The 14,177-nt window shown below is 43.7% G+C and overlaps 1 protein-coding gene across 1 annotated transcript in view; it reads right to left on the bottom strand.

Annotated features, from left to right (window-relative positions):
• Positions 1–14,177, bottom strand: part of Tubgcp3 (tubulin, gamma complex associated protein 3) — a 62,696-nt gene that overhangs the window by 2,040 nt on the left and 46,479 nt on the right. Inside the window, exons 18-21 of the mRNA XM_013022841.1 lie at positions 9,667–9,755; positions 9,435–9,566; positions 4,800–4,940; positions 852–968 (exon numbers count right to left, since the gene is read on the bottom strand). Coding sequence (XP_012878295.1) covers positions 852–968; positions 4,800–4,940; positions 9,435–9,566; positions 9,667–9,755 — 479 coding nt within the window. The remainder of the gene's footprint in view (positions 1–851; positions 969–4,799; positions 4,941–9,434; positions 9,567–9,666; positions 9,756–14,177) is intronic.

Genomic DNA, 14,177 nt, shown 5'->3' with positions numbered 1-14,177 from the left:
AGAAGCTGGCTTGGTAAGAGAGGGTCAGCTCTGCGCAGAGCTGGATGGCTTTGGCTAACAATCCAGATGTACAGTGCAATCTGAGTAAAACCAGAATTATGTTACATAATTCTATTAGAAATGAATGAGCCCTGTCAGGGAAATAGGTGACTATCAGCCAAAAGCTGCAGACTTCATGGGAAGTTTTTAACTACACATAACTACTTTGCACTTGACTTTAGTTCTTAGCAGGGGAACTACCCAGTAGTGCCCAGGAATGCACACGATACACACAGCACCAGGTTTCTGCACTGAGCACAAATCAGTCACCACCACTCCTAAAATATATCAATGTTGAGAAAGACTGCTGCCTTCTTAGTGACTACGGAATTGGGCTGGTGATGGGTCTGCTTCAGTCTGCACCACAAGAACACACACGTACACAGAGGCAATCTTAAAAGGCTTCAGGTCAGCTGTCTGTCTGTCTAACTAGCCATCAGCAAATGAATGCAAGAAGGGGCAACGCGACTCCCAGGGCAGCCTCGCTGGGCCACCTGTGGTCTTGTGTATAAGCCCTGGGCTGGTACCCCGTCCACAAGGCTGGCAGCAGGAACAGTCATCCTACTGTGTGTTCACAGGAAAGCCACTTGATAGGCATGATGCTGCAGGTCCTCGCACCCACCGCTCAAGGGAAGCTGAGATGGAAAGCCTCCAGGAAGGACCACCTGCTCCCCAGGGGCTCCCCAATGGCGCTCACTGCTAACATCAACACAGGCCAGAGCCAAACCAAGGGGACTGGCTCACCTATGACCATTCTGAAAGCAACTGTCAGCTATACAAAGGACAACAGCAGTTCGTACTCAATAACGCACCTGATAAAAGTGTGTTAATATCCGCAACTGTGAACACATTTTTGGTATAGATTCCTGAAATTCTCGGATCCTTCTGTTCTCCTCCTCTTCCTCTGCAGCTGTCACTCCCCACTGACCCTGAAGAACCAGAAATATACCAAATTCAACTTTCAATAACTACAGCATAAGGCTAGAGGATGGAAATATTTTTTGTGATTCATTCCAACCAGTATTTTTCCATTACCAACAATCTGTTAATGAATAGCCCTTTATCTCTGTTATTCTGTACACTTTTTTAGTCAGAAAACACACATGAGAAGTAGAACTAGTGGGTTCAAAGCCTTTATCTCCACCTCATCACTTTACAGACATACTGCCTATTTCCATTTTATTTATTATATTTATTTATTTATTTTGCCAGTCCTGGGCTTGAACTCTGGGCCTGGGTACTGTTCCTTAGCTCTTCAGCTCAAGGTGTGCACTCTACCACTTGAGCCACAGCACCACTTCTGGCTTTTTCTGCGTATGTGGTGCTGAGGAATTGAATCCAGGGCCTCATGCATGCAAGACAAGCACTCTACCACTGAGCCACCTTCCCAGCCCCTATTTCCATTTTAAAAGATTATTTCCAATCACAAATTTGACTGGGTGGCTTTATGGCCAGCATAATGCTGGAATTACTGAATTGTTTTTAATCAATCAACATGGTGAATTACTCAAAACCTGATTTCCTAAACCTCCACATCCTGCCATAAACTTCTCAGTAGGTTATTCCTTTAATTACTTCTATGTTTTTGCACTTACATTCTATCTAAGAATTTTTTCATCAATATTTCTAATATAGGTCTGTTCTTTCAAGTTTGGTATCAGCCTCAGGATGTTTTCTGGAAAGCACTTAGAAGCGCCTTTCTCTATGACTGGGATGCTAACAGCACGCCAAGCCAAGTGCCGAGACTGGGTGCAGGAGACCCTCAGCACTCCAGCTGACCTGGTAGGTGGCGGCTCTCAGCACTCCAGCTGACCTGGTGGGTGGCAGGGCTCTTCAGTAACTTAATTCTCTTTCAGAGCATCACTCAGGTCATCCTGATGTCACTTCTGGGGTCAGTTTAGAAAATCTGTGGAAGGCCATTAGCTTCCTTCACATACGCAGATTTACTTCCACAGACCGAAGCAAAAATAATTTTGTTCTCATTTATATTTGTTCACTTCCTCCCTGCCCCCATTAAATACTATTTTTGTTGTTGTTGTTTTTTATTCTTTGTCGGTCATGGGACTTGTCGGTCATGTCGGAACTCTGGGCCTGGGCGCTGTCCCTGTGCTCTTCAGCTCAAAGCAAGCATTCTACCGCTTGAGCCACAATGGCATTTCTGGTTTTCTAGTGGTTTACTGCAGATAAGAGTCTCAAGGACTTTCCTGACCAGGCTGGCTTTGAACCATGATCCTCAGATCTCAGCCTCCTGAGTAGCTAGGATTACAGGTGTAAGCCACTGGTGCCCAGCAATACTGCTTATTTTACTTCCCACCATCCCCCGTCTGCATCCCACGTATAGTTTTTCTGTCTTTGGAACCATTATTTCTTGCTCTCATCTTCACCAATTTTGCCCTTTGGCTTTCTGTATATTTACTTTATTGCTGTTCTCTAACTCTTGAGAGAATATTTAGATTTACTTCCATTCCTCCAGTTGATGAATATAAGCAGAGGGTCATGAATTTTCATATTTATGTCTTTCACAGTCTGAGATAAACGAAATTGCTCCAGTAAATATGACTTATTTAATAGGAATTGGTTAGTTATTCATCAATTTCTAGTATTAATTTCCCCTTGTATTTCCTAGCAGCTTTCTGACATGACTGGGAACCTACCTCACACTCTTATCACATGACACCCCCCCCATCTCATCATCACAAGGTTCCCTTTCCCTGTGCTTCTACCTCAATGTGCCACCTCCCCCAAGAGGGTTTACTCTGTCAGTCTGCACATCCTTTCCCTCCCACACTTCTGCATCACTGCCTTGAGTCTCCTTTGCAGAGGCCAGAGGCCCTTCTAGGTAATTACCGTGTAGTGCACCTCACAAAAACTGTCCTCGAGGTACGGAGTCCTCAAATATGCTACACTTTTCTAGGACACCTTATTGGTGTGGCAGGCATGTCTGCTCCTGGTCCTGTCTTCATCTTGGTGATCTTCTTCATAGTGCTGGAGGATGGAACCCTTCAGTGAATGGTCTGTATTTCCCCTGATAACTTGGGAGTCTGTATTTTGTCCTGGAAGTTATCTCTGTAACTTTCCCTCAATTTCATCATTTGGATAGCACTAACACTTTGACTAAGGTAATAATGACTACTATACTTCTCTGGTCACCCAATTTTAAAATACATTATTTTCACATTGATATGTTTAACAGCTCTTGACATACTTACACCTACTTATTTATGAGCTCTGTAAACAGTACCATGTAATGCTTCACTATGAAAGACAGGTTAGATATTTATAGTTCTTCCCACTTCAGCACCCCCTGCAACTTTCCTCTTTTATTTACTTAAAACAATTGCCTCTCTGCCTCCTCTTCTTCTTTTTTTGTTTTCGCAGTGTCTGGAATCAAACCCAAGACTTCTTACCTGCTTCATAACCTATACCCTTAAACTCTCAACAAAAGTCTTAAAGATGATACTTAATTGTGTTATAATGGATTAAAACACAGAGCCACAGAGGCAGTAGGACAAGCAAGCTTCACAGCACGCAGGGCACAGAGTGCAAGGATGGGAAATGATCCCAGCCTCCCAGAGCCATGCGCTGGGCATGCAATGCTGAGCTGTAGGCCCAGGAGCAGCACTACGCCGGGCCATGTGTCCAGGAGCAGTGTCACACTGGCAGGGCACACAAAGTTAGTTCCAGTCTGTTCCTCCTAGCTGCCAAGTTGTTTTGCAGTTTCTATATAAATAGGACTTGCATTTCTCTTGTTAAATTGTAGCATTCTTTTAATGCTATTTCTTTTTAAACTTCATCCTGTTTATTGCCAATAGAAAGAAGTCCATTTCATTGCTACATACTACTCTTGTTTCTAGTCACCTTGGCAATTTACTTATTTGGGCTTTCCTGTGCCCACTACCTTTGTGGAAAGGTGGCAGCATATTTACCCCTTCTGTTTTGTTCCTGGTCCACACAATGGCAGAACCCAGCACACAGTGTGGCTGCAGGACTGCCAGCACGCAGGGTGGCTGCAGGATCGTCAGCATGCAGCGTGGCTGCAGTACTCGCCTCAGTCTGACATGGAAATGCTCCACTTCATCAGTGAACAGAGGTGCTGTACAGCTCCCAGGCAATTCTCTCATAGTATTAGCCACTTGGTTTGTTTTTTCTTGAGTGTATAAATGCAAATTCAAGTTTTATTAGAATGATACAAAGAGCTTTCTGTTCTTGGGATAATCTTGGACATGTCATAACTTATCTTCTTTGTCTTAAGTCATGGTTTTGTAACACTTTTTGGAATTTTTACACACATATTCATGAGAGAAACTACTATTTAGAGAGTAGAAAAATTGGTTCTGACTTGATGGTTTTACAAATTTGACTTTAGAAGCCAGTAAATAAAACAAATTCCTACTAAAAATTAAAATAAAAAATGAAACCAACTAATCAAAGTGTATATTTAGCATGCCCTTATAGAGTAATTATCTCAAAGTACATTTATGCTGTGGATTCTGGCTGCCCTGGAGACATCAGCACAAGGCCACCCATCCACACTGGGAGCACTTATCCACAGAACACTGACTGACTCGTTCTAGAACAGGATGAAGATGAGGTGACCACTGCATCTTCAAGGACTTACTTTATTCACCTCAGTGGAGATAAACACAGCCTCTACTAGTAGAAGACTTCTGCAGGAATGCTATTCTGCTGCACTTGTGATCACTGTGGTGAAAAGCAATTCATTACTGGAACCGATCAAGCCACCCATATGAAAAACATACCTCAATTTCACGCTGCTTCTTTTTCTCTTCAAATTGTAATCGTCTCTGTAATTCTTCCAGAGCAGCTCTATATATTGCGTCTTGAGTATTCTGAAGTTCAATAATCTGATCAAACACAGCTCTGAGTTGGTTTAAAAGTACCTGAAAAGAGATGACTGTATTCAATGAATAGAACCTCAACATGCTTATTAAATTTTAAAATACTTCTAATTGGAGAAATCATCTCTTAAAGTTTGGGCGGGTCCCCAATATGACGACAGTGAAGGCAGAGGGACTTGAGGAGGTGTCTGGGTCTCAGTCTCTGCACTCATGAAGAGCTGCTCTCCAGGAACTAGTGGATCTTACAGGAGAGAACTCTCACTCTCCCAAGAGGGAGACCCCTCATGTTCCATCACACATGCCCACCTACTGCCTTCTTGGCTTCTGTGTCATGGGACAGAAAGAGCCCTTGCCAGAAACCAGATGCCAGCACCGTGCTCTTGACATCCAGCCTCCAGAACCATGCACCAAAACAAACGTCCATTCTTTATAAACTGCTTAGTCTCAGGTATTGTTACAGGAGCAGAACACAGAGACAGTACTATAAAGAACACATCACATCAACTTCTCAAAGTATTTATTGTGCAATATCTACTCCAAGCCACATTTTACAACAAGCAAAGCACTAATGCCACTTGTGTTTAGTTTGTCCCCGCAAATGCTTGACCTTGGCTTGGAGACCTTGTCCTTGAGCTGCTGAGACCACTAGGAAGTGATTCGGTTAAAGAGGAATTAAGTCTTTCCCATGAGGCTGGTCTCACTGTTGCAGGAATGAGCCAGCTACCATGTCACTCTGTCCTGGGCCTTATTGTCCTTATGGTTTCTGCCCTGAGCAAAAGCAGCACGTGACTCACTCCAAAAGCTGAACCCTTGTGGGTTAAAAGACAAGAGAAAGTCTTTTCTCTGTGATTACTCAGATATTATCATAATTGTCCTAGCAAAATGGATGAAGACTGCAGTAGCAGCAAGAGTTATGTGGTGAGGCTGAGGATGTGTATGTAAGCTTCTCTACAAATTATCCCCAGTTCCACAACAGCAACACAAAAAAGAAAGTCTGCCCTGAATTTCAAAGCCAGATAGGAAGTAGCTGAGTTAGGAGGGAAACTATGCTGAGGATTCACAGAGAATAGGAAAGTCTTGTTTGTTTTTGAGATATATCAAAACTAGATAGGGAGATTAAGACAAAGGAAAATCTTAGTAAAAAGATTTGAAAAAAATGTGGAATGAGGAATGAAAGGATGGCACAAACAACACAAAAACAGTACAAGTGGCAGGGTAAAGAACCAGACCTGAAGTAGGGAAGGCAATAAAATGCAACAAATTCTATTTGATGAAGAGGCAAAGCACCTTTTCTGTGGGAATAATGCATGATTGCTTGGTGTTTACTATGGTCCTAGGGGACAGGCCAAGGAAAGGCAACAGGAGAGAGATCAGCACACATGTTCTAAGAAAATATATGAATAAAAAACAGATAAAAGTTCACGGTAAAAAAATAGACAGGACACATCTGTTAACAGCAGCACTTGGGAGACAGAGGCAGGAGAATCTTGAGTTTGAGGACTGCTTGGGTTATAATGTGAGGCCCTGTCTCAAAAAACAAAAACAGAGGACTGGAGGTACGGCTAAGTTGTAGAGCACTAGCCAGTGAAAGCCTCGGGTACCGAGTTTGAGTCCCAGTCTCAGACCTTAAAAAAAACAATTCAAAGTAAAACCATCAATAGCATTTTAACAAGATTTGTAAGAAATTTAAGAAAGAAAGATGCTATAGCTGTATTGAGGTACAGAAAAAAATTCAATGTCTGAGCAGGCTCTTTGTCCACTGTTTGGAAGACACACTCCAGCCTGTGTAGGGAAGAGCTTATATCTTGCATCAATTCACTTTGCAACGGCTACCTGATACATGGAGGTATTGTCCTTTTGTGAGTAGACAACTTATTCAGGTTCAGAATCTGTTTACTCAGAGCAGTACCACTAAGAGAAAGCTAATGTCAGAACTCAAGTGAAAACAGAACTGAAATGAGTATTTGGTAAGCAACCTCTGGAACAGGCTAACTCAAGAGATGTCCAACATTAAAAAACTAAACTCATGTTCTCTCCTATTTGGTACAATGTACTTGCATGAAATAGGGCCTTCAAAATAATGTGGACTTAATTTAGAGGCCGTGAAAAGAGTCTGATGAAGTGGTACTGTTCTCAATGTCAAGCAAGCACTTAAGCATGTTCGTTCACAACAGCTGTTCTGCCCCTCTGGAGGAGTCTTACTTTATGATATCAAAGTAAAAACAAAAGATGGAGGTGGTTGTCATTTCTGTTGCTGTTTCTTTGAGACAAGAGTCTCACTCCCTTTGTCCAGGCTAGCCTCAAACTCCTGACCTTCCTTCCTGCCTCCACCACCACGTACTGAGGATCCCAGGAGTGTACCGCACACCATCTTGTTTTTATGTGTAGCAAGGATTTACTTCCTTTCTCTATTTGTGTCTATTGTAGCCATTCGAGAAGCAAGTGATCATACTTCAAACGATGAATTACCCTCCAGCTAACTGACACTCACTTCAGAGTAAGGATGGGCTGGGGCTTCTGTCAGTCAGCTCAGATCACACACTGGAGACTCTAGTTTTAACCCTTAAGAACACAAAAACAACACTTTTCTGCCCCTGTCCTGTAGTGCCTCCAACTCAAGTCACACCATGTGTCCTAGAATCACTTTGGTTTTGTAAAAAGTACTACCATGAAAATATAATTATTTGTGTGATAAATACTCTGGAGACCACAGTAGCAGTGCATACTTACAATCCCAGCACTGGGAAGCTGAAGCAGTAAAACCTACCTCAAATAAAAAAAAAAAAGCAGCAAAAATAAAAATTCACAAATCAAATCCTTAGACCTCAGCAGAGGCAAAAAACTTCCAATGAGGCTGATCTGGGCCAGCCTCCACCCTCCAGCTCCCCACCACCATCTCCATGAGAACACTATGCAGACTGGACCATTTCCCCCAGATTTTGTCCCTGTGACGGCTTAACTTGCTTCACACAGAACTGCTCTGTCTCCAAGTGGGACATTTCCGCTTCCTCAGCAGTGTGTCCCTGGGACCTGCTCTATGCTTGCCAGCCCACACCGTATAGTGAGCTCCTTAGTGAGCTCCTTAGGATCCCTTGCCTCTGTTACACAGGTTCATCTCCTAATTGCTTTCAGTGTGTAGCAGCTAGCACTGGCAGGCCAATCGCCATAGTAAACACTCTACATAACCCATATGTGATTTTCACAACCTTGCCGGGGAGAAACCAGCATCAGCTCCTTCAAATAGGAGGCCCGGAGCCAGAGCTATGAAGAAGGACAGAGCCTGGGTCTACACTTGCAGAAGCAGCATCTCTGATCACAGAGAGTTGTCCCCATGGACGGCACACACAGCACAGGCCTCCAGCCAAGGAATCCGGTGCTGCACATAACCGCATGCACTGACCCAGCAGGGTCCCACAGCACTCACCAGCATCAATGCCAACTACGCTCTGAAACCCATGCAGAGCATGCCTACTAGAGAAAGAGGACGAAAGCCCCAGCTGCCGCAGACATACATCCCTTAAGTTTGCTGCTAGTATCCAAAGTACTTCACCCTTACTTCAATGTTTACACATATGAGCTGTAATTTTTTAGTAGTGAGACAACATATGAAAATACTAAGTTTCTCAGCCATAGTAAATGAAAGAGATATTGAAGTTTAGATAAAATAGAAGCCTAGACAGCTCCCTTCTGCAAAGGGCCTGGGTGAGGGCAGGCGTTAACAAGCTACTCCTGCAAGTCTCAGGTTTGCTCCAGTAGAGCTTTTGCCTGCCCCACTGCTCCACTAATGTCTCAAGCTAGTAACATCTTCTTTCCCTACACCTCTGAATGAAATCAAACCTCAGTAAGATCTGATAGGCAGAGAACCATCTTTCACAGAAGGGCCATTAACAACTAAAAGCCTGACAGCACAAGGATGATCCAGATTTATCTAATAGAGTATTTTCAAATGCATGTACCCTACTGACCAGAAGGTAAAATTTTGAAGGCATCCGTAAATGAAACAGGGCTGGGGTACAGCTGAGCAGCAGAGTAGTTGCCCAGCAGGCACAAGACTCTGGGTTCAATCTCCAGCACAGGGAGGAGGAAGGTGAGATGAGGTAGGCAGCAGAGTGCTATGTTTCTTCACATCATTCTTTGCAACTGTTGGGCATGATGCCACTCGTTTTGCTCTATATATCTCTTGCTTATTTAGTCTCTTCTCCACAGCTCCAGATCACCATGCCCAACTAAGTGTTCTCTGCTGAACATCACAATAGAGTAGAATTACTCTCCCATATTTCCATGTACATCAGAACCTGTTCTTATTTTGATCACCATGCTCGAATTCTGTTCAGAAATAGTGAATCTGAACATCAGACATTAAAAAAAACTGTCTTAATTATTACCAGTGTGGCCAGTTTCTAGGAAACTAGATCAGTTTCTATTACCAGGCAGTTTTTAGGACTCTCCCAAGAGAGAAACCCAGGAACTTGTGTGTCTCCACGCCTTCCTTAGCCTGGAGCTACTGTCCAGGAATGGGTGGGTTCTGAGCCTTACCCTGGAGCTGCTGTCCAGAAGGCAGCGGGAGGTGATGGTATCCAGGAAAGCCTCATGTGCTGCGATGATGTGGTCCAGGTCCTGCGCCTGCTTCACTCTGCTCCAGAGCTCATCCCAAGAGCACTCAAGTACCTGGAAACAAGGATGGACACTCTAGAGGGACAAGTTCTTCATGGAGCAGAATCTTTCATACTACTGAGTTACATTAAACTCAACAGGAAGCTCCGCCTACCTCAAACGTGATGTAATACTGCATTTGGTGAATGAAGTGTACCATCTCTGAGGCCAGAATGTGACACTGATGTAGAACCCCAGAGAACTCTGCAAGAAAGGCAACATGAGGTCAGCGGAAGGAAAGTGCTCGGTGACTATGCTGCTCTCACTTCTCTACCTGCAAGGCAGCTTTCAAAAGTAACAGGAGCTTTCCATCCCTGCCCCTCAGCAGGAAATGTCTATACCACAACTACTGAACAAGGACATAGCTAACAAATGGTAAGTAGGAGATTGCCAAATATATAAGACATGACACAAAATACAATCCGATTTAAAACTTAAGCAGAAATGTTTATTTCTAAAAACGCATCCTCATAAAAAAACGTATGCTCTATGTTATGGCTTTACAATGACTCTCGTGTGTGAAATACTTAGTTTCCTAGCAATATGGAGACAAAAGCCATCTCAAGGACCCTCAAGGAAGGTGAGCCAGCACATCAAGGCGGGACCACGCTGCTGTGCCCTCAACAGCTCCACCTCACAAAGCTGCCCAGCCACAGGCCTGCCTTTTGCCCTCCTGTTAACATGCTACTCAAGACCACATCAGGATCTTCTCACACTGAGGTACAGGGCATTCAGACTAGAGGCAGGCCTGTTGGTGGAATGACTGTAAGATGATCGTTACACAGGTCAGACTGGACACACTTCTGCAAGACCGCGCTGCATGTCCTCCATTCACAACTCAGACAGACAGAGACTGGTAAGGCAAGAAGGAGTGTAAGAAAACAGCCCACAGACTTTTAAAAATACTTCTACCAAGTTAAGATGAGGTCATGAGAGTAAGCCTAATCCATCATCTGTTTTCATAAGATAAGAACACAGAGGGTAACATGCCCATAAGGGGCAGAAGGAATTCCAGCCCACAGAAGCAGCTGAAGAATCAAGACAACCCCTCTCCACCAGATTTATAGGGAGCCTGGTACAGTCACACCTTCCTTTGGAAGTCTGGCTCCAGACTTGTGACCCAAATGAATTCTGTTGCCTTAAGTGGCATGGTTTATGGTCTTTTCTTGCAACAGTGCTGGGAAAAGAACACCCCGGTGACCAGCTCTGGGCTTCCCAGACAGACCAATACATTTAGGAAAGACACTAAGGTGGGTACACTGCAGATCCACTGTCCTGATCCAAGGAGAAAATGGAGGAGCTGACCCAAGTTTCATGAAAGTTTAAATTCTTCAGCAAACAATAAATATATGACCAAGCCAACTTTAGTGACCATATTAGTGAATGTGTTCTTCCTTTTCTACATTTTCTTTTCTATGAAAACTGCCACGTTATAATGTGTCTACCAGTAGCACAGAGAACATGATCTAAGATGACACCTGAGGTAGGAAATTACCTACCAGAAATGATTCTGATCACAGGGTCCCCATCCCATGTGCTATATAGCAAGGGGTACCCTAGAAGGAGTCTAGACTCTCTTTACTCGATACTCTGGAAACATGCTGAAAATGTTCTCCCTCAAGGAACTTCATAGTTCTTAGACTCTCAAAAGCAACACTGGCAAAGAGTTTCACTAAATGCATCAAGCATACCTTGGTATGTTAACACAAATGCAACACAAACTCAAGGACCATTAATTTCTTTAGCATAGCGTGAAGACTCATTTGTATATCTTTACTGCCCTCTAATGGCTGCTAGAAGAACTCCAGTGTGAGTCCTCTGAGGCATCAAGTTCATCTGTAATGAATACTGTGAATCACAGCTTCAAAATCTTGCTGAGTTAGTGTTTATATCTGGTGCTATTCTACTTAAGAAGAATTTGATCAAAATATCCATTAAATTTATTTTCTCAAGGCTCTGAAAGGATTCAATGTTTTAAAGACCAGGATTTTTCCACGTCTTTCCAGGATCTAATGACCCTCGTGGTTCCCTTCCTAGTACCACTCTGTGTGTGCTGCCTGCATCAGGGCAGACGTCACTTGGTGAAGATGGCTGTCAACTCCCAATGTTCTCCTCCAGCTTGGGACTGCTCAGAGGCTCCCAAGCAAACTTAATCCCGACAGAACTAGGTAGGCAGTGCTATCGCCACCTCCACAGAGTGAAGATTAGGAAGAGGGCTGAGGTCACGCAGCCGGGATGGTGGTGACCCAGTCCTAGCTTGTACATGCAGCACGAGTGCCCATGCTGGTAACAGCCTAAGTCAGGCACAGAGAACTTTCCATTTTTTTGCATAAATACAGAAAACTCACCTATTCACACAAAACAAGATAAACAGAAAGCTTCAATTCATCCCAAGTCTGAATCATTGTCTTTGTAAGACGCATCATTATTAAGCCTATCACCACAAAAGAAGATCACTGCCACACTGCTGTGCCAAGGGAGAGGAGGCACTCGCCTGGAACTCCACATTATTATATACATCCTGGGCAGGCCCAGAGCAGCTCTGGATCTGCTGGTCCAGAGGGTGAGGCCTGCAGCTCAGGCAACGGGACACTGGCCCTTGAAGGCCCAGGCACACTCCAAGGTTCTAGATCCACCTGAAGAATCCCAGGCCAAGGCCAGCCCTTGGATCATCCTGACAACCCAGGAAGCACATGATTCCTAGCATGCAGGTCAACCCCAGGAGCACTTCTGTTCTTCTTCCATTCATGTTAGCTCATTCTTGGGCTTATATTGTTACAAGTTTCCATTTTTATTTTCAAACAAACTTGCAAGACAAAGTAAGTATGGATACATAGTTAGGGGCCCTGGGCCAGTCATTTCCCACACTAGAGCTAGAAATACTCTCCAGACCAGGGAGGTGTGACTGAGGTGTCCAGGGAGCCCTCTGCTGGTGGGGGAGCCTCCTCCCTGCCGTCCTCAGAGGGTCTCCTGGGCAGAGGAGCACTCAGCAGGTGGCATGGCCACCTCCCAACTTGATGAAAAATACTCACTGAAAAATAATTATTTACTTTCTTTTAAACCTATAGAATTCTATTATCTTCAAAATTAAACAGTGAACTACAATTTAATGTTCTCTATCGCCAACCATTTCAGAGAATTAACATTTTATCACAATTTTCTTTAACACTCAGTATCTAAACATTATTTTATGTCTCAATGATTAAGTGTCTTAAAAAAATAATAAAAAGGAAGTGCCAGTGGCGCTGTAATCCTAGCTAATGGGGGCTAAGATTTAAGAAATGTGGTCCAAAGCCAGCCTGGGCAGGAAAGTCTGTAATACTCTTATCTCCACAGGGAAAACAAAACAAAACAAAACAGAAGTGGAGCTGTAGCTTAATTGGTAGAAAGCTAGCCTTGCGCAAAATAAGTTCAGAGACAGTGCCAGGTCCAGAGTTCAAGCCCCAAGACCAGCCCACCCCACTCCCCAAAAAATAACAGCAAAAGGAAAACAACAGTAAGTATAATTCCTGGGTCAGACTTAGCTGAGGATCTTACTGACAAAAATGTGCCTCAGTTATTTGTGAAGATGACTGCATTTTGATTTTTTTCTTGGGAACACAGGAAGTTCACTTTATTTCTAGTGAGGCCCAGGCAATCACTTTATGGGGGAAGGAAAGCTAATCTGCTCCTTCACTACCACCCAATGGCTAGAAAAGACAAGCTCCTTTCTCTACCCTTTCCATTTCAACTTGTGACATAATCTGAAATATGAACATAGCTGCAACTACTAGTAACATTCTGATTAACTGAACCTAACAAACCAATTTAGTGTTTACTAGCTATCTAGCTAGATAGCAAACATACTGAAAACTCTGCTCCTAACCAGGGCTGACAAAAAAAAAAAAAAAAAGATCTCACATGAGAAATGGGTATGGGCCTTCTGGCAAACTATCATCAGAAACTCTTGTCCCAAGAGTCTGCTTCGCCTCAAATTCTACACTCTGCATGGAACCAGCTGTTATTTTGATGAAAATTAACAAAACCTTCTCTGGAGTGATGGTTGTAGTTGCCTTAAGCAAGACTGAGCTGTCCTTCACACTGTGTGTGAGAACTCCACAGGAGCATTTTATAAGACCTCTCCGTATTTTGCCTCTGATTTTTGGATGGGGCATTTCTAAATATGCTACATTAACAAGATTAACTGCTAAATTTCTGCTCAGTAAGTTGCTTGGTCATGAACAACTTTACTTCTTTATAACCTATACCTAAGAACACTAACATCCCAAAGCTGGGAGCCAGTGGCTCATGCCTGTAATCCTAGCTACTCTCAGGAGGCTGAGATCTGAGGATCACGGTTCAAAGCCAGCCCGGGCGGGAAAGTCCATGAGACTCTTATCTCCAATAAGCCACTAGAAAACCGGAAGTGGTACTGTGGCTCAAGCGGTAGAGCGCTCGCCTTGAGCTGAAGAGCTGAGAGACAGTGCCCAGGCCCAGAATTCAAGCCCCATGACCAACCAAAAAAACAAACAAAAAAACTAACACCCCAGGGGCTGGGAAGGTGGCTCAGTGGTAGAGCGCTTGCCTTGCATGCATGAGGCCCTGGGTTTGATTCCCTAGCACCACATAAGAAAAAAAAGCCAGAAG

Source organism: Dipodomys ordii, unplaced genomic scaffold, assembly GCF_000151885.1.
Source record: "Dipodomys ordii isolate 6190 unplaced genomic scaffold, Dord_2.0 Scaffold64, whole genome shotgun sequence".
Lineage (NCBI taxonomy): Eukaryota > Metazoa > Chordata > Mammalia > Rodentia > Heteromyidae > Dipodomys > Dipodomys ordii.
This window is presented reverse-complemented; position numbering and strand designations above follow the sequence as displayed.